The sequence below is a fragment of the Henckelia pumila genome, chromosome 4 (assembly GCF_033568475.1).
Source record: "Henckelia pumila isolate YLH828 chromosome 4, ASM3356847v2, whole genome shotgun sequence".
NCBI lineage: Eukaryota > Viridiplantae > Streptophyta > Magnoliopsida > Lamiales > Gesneriaceae > Henckelia > Henckelia pumila.
In genome coordinates, this window is record NC_133123.1 from 119,376,525 (window position 1) to 119,382,338 (window position 5,814).

Here is a 5,814-nt window from a genome sequence, read left to right on the forward strand (position 1 = left end):
TGGGGGAGTCTATGCTCCTTCGAAAACTCTATACCCCTAACTCTTTTGATTGACATGTGTCTTAGGGTATTATTTTGATAGCTTATACACCATTTTTTAAACAAATTTGTCAAATAATTTAAAAAACTTATATACTCTACCAAACACCCTCTAACTATAATAAATTACAAATTATTTAAATATTCTAAGGTAATATTTGCAACCTCTAAACATAAGTGATTTTAGATTTTTTCTTAACAAATTTGTGAAAAAAAAAAATACATAATCACTTATATTTACAAGTTGTAAATACTACCTAAATATTTGAAATCCATTGTGATTAGCTTATAGTGTCAATAAATATAAAAATTAATATGATTTTTCTGTGTAAGTTACGTAAACAATACATCAAAATATCAGCTGTACGTCAACGGGATACTAGTAAATATACTAGGAAATAATAAATAATAATAATAATCTCTATTTTATTTTATTAAAGTTGAGAAATGGATAGTAACGTTTCTTGTTATCTAATGTTGGACGCCAAGTTTTTTTTTCCTATTTTAATTTTCATTTTAATCTTTTCGTGAAAAAAATATGTACCTATTTTGAAAAATATTTAACTAACATAGTTTATAGGCTATTACGTACGGTTGCCACGTAAAAAAACAAAAAAATATATATATATACAGTAAACGGTAACGCCACGCTTGTGAACTCTCTACGCCGTATAAAATTATTTACTATTTATCAGGCGATCTTTGAAGCGGTGAAGGAATTTGATTCAAAAAATGGGGATTTGATCTTTGTAGGTCTCAAATTCCGAGGAAATCAGTGAGGTGAAACTATTTTGTGTTCAATTTTGTTTTACTTGTCTTTTTATATATTGTTTCTCCTCAATTTTATAAGCCATTATTGTTCTAGGTTGTCTTCTATATTTAAGCATTTCACCGTGACGAATTTGCATTGATCTGAGCTTTATCTGGCTATAGTTTACTGAATTGCTTTTGGTGGAATTTTGTTTAAAAAAAATTTGCGACATTGTTGGAAGATAGTTCGTCTATATACCTCGTTTTGTGTGGTGGGTTAATGCCTAATGGGGATGTATTTCCATTTATTCAGAACACATGTTTACGAATGATCAGAGACAAAAAGAGCGCACTGGAAAATATGGAAGCTCCAGGGTGCAATTCCTTCAGGTGAAACCATTTACTTGTCTTGCACAGTATAATCGCTTTGTTTAGTTTTATTTCAAGAATTTTGGGACAAGTTTTTGGGAAAAGTTTAAAGATTTTTGGTTTTGATAAACAGGTGGATAAAATTATTTGGGTTACAATATAATATAATAATTAACCGTGTTTGAGAAATGATGGTAATTTAATTGAAAACGATTATCATGTTCGGAGATGAGAAAAACCGGGAAATTTTGTTTCCAGGGAAGAGAATAATAAAGACAAATAAAAGTTTTTGCTTTTATTTTGGCATCGAGAAATTGTATACAGAAAATGAAAACAAGCAAAGCGGAAACGTTTTGCCTTTCCTAAAAGCTTTAATCTTCGGCTATTTAATGAATTATTTCTACTATCACCCTATGTTGGACATCTGTGAAATATTGATCGAGTTGTGAAAAAAATGGTGACATTTTAAGCACAGATTATTGACATGGTATCTGCTACTCGAACTTTTTGAGTTATTAATGGATGCTCAATTTGGATTTTTTAGGAGCTGGTTTCTCAGTTTCAGAATGCATCTGATGAAGGTAGAGGGCCCAAGTTTCATTCTAGTAATCACTATATGTTGTTCAATCTCAATGGTTTTATTCTGGATGTTAAACTGAAACTTTGACACAAGAGTCGAGTGTTTTGACAGTTCAAATTGACTGTTATATGCTCATAAATTAGTACACTAGACTCTGGAGTGACAGGTGTAGTAATTGTTGCTTTTAGGATCATGATCTTATGCTTGCTTATAGCAGTTTGATACTTCGATGATTGGATGTGTTTCAACAGTCAACCGAGGATATCCCTTCTTTTTCTCCCACTCACTTTTTCAATACAATATCATTTATGGTCATTTATGCTGTTGATGATTGCAGAAACCAAAGAGAAAATAGTTGCTAATTTGGCAAATTTCGCATATGATCCATACAATTACACCTTTCTACGTCAGGTTTGAAATATTCATGTTCAAGTGTTATGTTTACTCCAATATGTGTTATATATCACACACTAATTATGATTTTATGTGATCTTAAGCAGCTGAATGTTATTGAACTTTTTCTGGACTGCTTAACTGAGCCCAATGAGAGGCTTGTGGAATTTGGTGTCGGAGGAATCTGCAATGCTTGTGCGGGTAGGACATTAAGACGATTAATTACCTATCTAAGGGGAAAGTTTGATGCATATCTAATTTTCCACTCTTGATTGTTCGGATTTCTCAGTTTACAGGCTTAAATTTTTAAAATTTTACTGTAATTGCCATTGTGCAGATCCGACAAATGCTGCAGTTGTCATTCAGTGTGGTGGGATACCTCTTGTCATCCAATGCTTATCAAGCCCCGTTAGAAACACGGTAAAGAACATAATTTTGTGTCATTACTCATTTGCATCAACCATTTGTTGAAGCAAACCACTTTAACTGCAGATTCAAATGGCAGAATAATAGATTGTCTCAGCATCATCCTTCTGGTGTGATGTTCCATTTAATTACATTGAACAGACGATGCTTTACAAAATGTGCCTTGTTGTAGCGTCAACTGTTTCATCGACTAGGCCACTTGAGTTAATAACAGAAAATATAAATTTGAAACCCACACCCTGAGTCATCTGGCAAAGCGTTTTTGAATGATCTGTATCTGTTTATTCAACCGATGGCCTATAGTTGTGATTGTAGAACGTAGGCTATTGATTTGCATCATCATGTGTGGATGAAAAAGCGCAACAGTCACCTTTTTTGTTGATGCATTTTGTAGATGCTTTTAATGCTGTGTGATTTTCGAAAATAACATACATCCTTCTCATAATAAGTTCTTGAAAGTAAGACGAGATCTTCTCTAGTGCCAGAGTATTTTTCTGGGTTTCATTCAACTTTGGTTACAAAAAAGAACCAAAATTTACTGCTCTATTTGCTTATTTCTGAAACTTCTTAAGCTTTCGTCTCTAGCTAACTGTACCTCAATGGTCCAAATTCTAACCGTTTAGTTTGCAGGTGAGTTATGCTCTTGGGGCACTGTACTATCTCTGTAATCCTTCTACAGAGGAAGAAATTTTAAAGCCAGAGGTGGTAGAGGTCATTGAAAAGTTTGCTGATGCTGGTGCAGTCAATGTGAGCTTTCGTAATCTGGCTCGTGCTTTCTTGGATAAGCATGTAACTAAGCTTGACTGAGAGATATGCAGGAACCTCTGGGATGTGCAACTGAACTTTTTTCGCCTGAATGCACATATTCATGTGACTCAATTTAGGACCCAAGTGTTGGGTGGTAACCGTTCAGCCGCTGAAGTCACTTGTCCACCCGTGGATTCATATACAGATTGTAGTTTGGATTTTAGTATTTTACTAGAACTGTTTGGTACCATTTCTTCATGAAAATATATAATAGTTGTTTCTGCTTTTATAATTTTCAATTTCAAAACTTGTGAAATCGATATGACAAAGATCCTAATGTAATTCCGAGTTTTGCCACAACTTTTGATGCAATATTTTTACGATTTTGAACCATAGAACAGTATCATAAAATATTAATTGAAATGCAGACAAATGAACAAATGAACTTTTTCCAAACACATAGATCAAATCCTCTCGATATTTGAATTCTTGCATTTTTGGACTAAAATTAAAATGCCAATGTTTGTCCATTCTTCACAGTTTCAACTGTTCAAAACAGAAAACATGATAAGTATACATTCAAAATATGTAAACCCTACTGTATTTGGATAAGTGGATTTGTGTATTTCAAATTCATGTTTTTAAAATTCATTCAAATATTTTCATCTTAATGCACGTCGTGAATTGTCTAGCTGAGTGAACGGGGTAGGATAGATACTAATAACCATCTACAGCAACTACTAGAAGATATTAGATCCTTTTGGCATCATGGTTGACTAAATTTTAAAACTTCTGATTTAATAGATTTGGAGGTAAAATTAAATTATTTTTTAAAAGAATAATATCTTTAACTCTAAAGAGTAGATTTTTTTGTGAGAAGATCTCAAGGATCTATATCCATCAAATGTGTTCACAATTTGTAGTAAAAAATTATAAAAAAAATAATATTGTTTTTTCAATTTGGACGTCTATTTCACAAATTGACTTGAGAAGATATCTTATGATTTATTTGAGTGAAAGTTGCAATCTTCGTTTTATCATAACGACCTTCTCAAGATTATTATTTGTTTATTTATTTACTTTAAGTTTAAGAGAGTAAGTTTTTAAGGCTCCGAAAATATCTGTAGAAATTTTTAAAGAGCTTGTAACTGTGAGAGTTCCTTAAGTTGTTTTTTTTTATTAAAACAAAATGGATTATTCTTTTTCTTCCATTCATATATTTCATTGCAAGAAAGATGGGGTTGGGTAAGATTTCATGCGATCCAAAATTAAACATAATAGAATTTCATACGACTATACGAGATGATTTATCTAATCCAATGAAGAATGCACTAATAAAAGGTTTTTTTAAAATAAACGGTAAATTCAAAATGTTCGGCCATGGAAATGAGACAATATCTGGCTTTAATCATATATAATTTAAAGGAAGCTACATAATATTTTGGTTTTTAATATATTAATTAAAATATAAAATATAAAAATGACAAAATACTAATTAAAATGAGGTGAATAAATATTTTTCGCCATATCTCTGAATCAATAACATTGGATGTTTAAAATATAATATATTTAGGGTGGAATAAAATTTGGGAGCATATAATTTGGTCTTTAATATATCAAACTATAAGCTCCTAAGTCGACTAATAATAATAATGCATTAAAAAATCTTATGAAGTTTTCAAAATAAGCTTAATATTTCTGATCCTAAATTGTAAGCAAAAACGATGAACACGCAATTTAAAACATGATTTCGATTTAACCAATTCAAACATAATGAATAAATACGGACGTAGCGATCGAATTAGCTAGAGATCAGTTGACGCAGTGTTAATCTCACCTGGGCTGGAAAAAACCCACAAGATCATGGCGCATAACATAAGCAGAAGAGGAATGACATGTACCGCAGTCTCGGCAGATTTGAACCGATTCTTCTCTTTCTTCGCGACGTGAGATTCTGGGTCAACCGTCGGCAGTTCCAGCGGCTCCGGTGGATGTGGGAGAAGCTCGTCAGAGACTCGGGAGGGGCCTCCGGATCGGTACATTGGCGGCGGAGTTGATGGAAGAGGTGGTGGTGAATTGATAGAATGTAAATCAGAGATTAGAGATATTGAAAATGAAATGTATTGTGTATTACATATGGTGCATCGACAATTTGTAGTTTGACTATATATTCAATATATAGAGTGATATATATGTGTTTGTGTACTTTTGGCCAATTGTTAATTGTTAAATTGTTTTGGGATTTTCTAAACTACACGGTACGCGGAGTTTGAAAATTCTCCACATAAAGAATAGCAAAATCAGTTTTGACTTATTTTTGTTATAATATAATAAATTTTATAGGTAAGAGGTATATATATTTATGATTTATGCATATTTAGTTTTACCGTGTGTTAAAGCACATAGATAATATATATATATATATATATATATATATATAACTAAACTTTTGAACATTTAATATATCATATCATTCTGAAATTAACATAAAAATTAATATCAAAAAAATTA

General features: G+C 31.8%; 1 protein-coding gene across 1 annotated transcript; it reads left to right on the forward strand.

The window, feature by feature from the left end:
• The first annotated feature begins 707 nt into the window (after window positions 1-707).
• Window positions 708-4,957, forward strand: LOC140863748 (uncharacterized). The gene is made up of 7 exons (XM_073267371.1): window positions 708-818; window positions 1,102-1,178; window positions 1,702-1,738; window positions 2,075-2,148; window positions 2,238-2,331; window positions 2,468-2,550; window positions 3,187-4,957. Exons 2-7 carry the CDS (start codon window positions 1,107-1,109, stop codon window positions 3,361-3,363), a joined length of 537 nt encoding a protein of 178 aa, XP_073123472.1. The 5' UTR covers window positions 708-818; window positions 1,102-1,106; the 3' UTR covers window positions 3,364-4,957.
• Window positions 4,958-5,814: the final 857 nt, after the last annotated feature.

Bases quoted from the DNA above. Each gene is read 5' to 3' on its own strand.
- LOC140863748 (XM_073267371.1), top strand. From the start codon at position 1,107: ATGTTTACGAATGATCAGAGACAAAAAGAGCGCACTGGAAAATATGGA. The intron at 2,149-2,237 runs GTTTGAAATATT...GATCTTAAGCAG, and splicing joins ATTACACCTTTCTACGTCAG to CTGAATGTTATTGAACTTTT. The intron at 2,551-3,186 runs GTAAAGAACATA...TTTAGTTTGCAG, and splicing joins CAAGCCCCGTTAGAAACACG to GTGAGTTATGCTCTTGGGGC.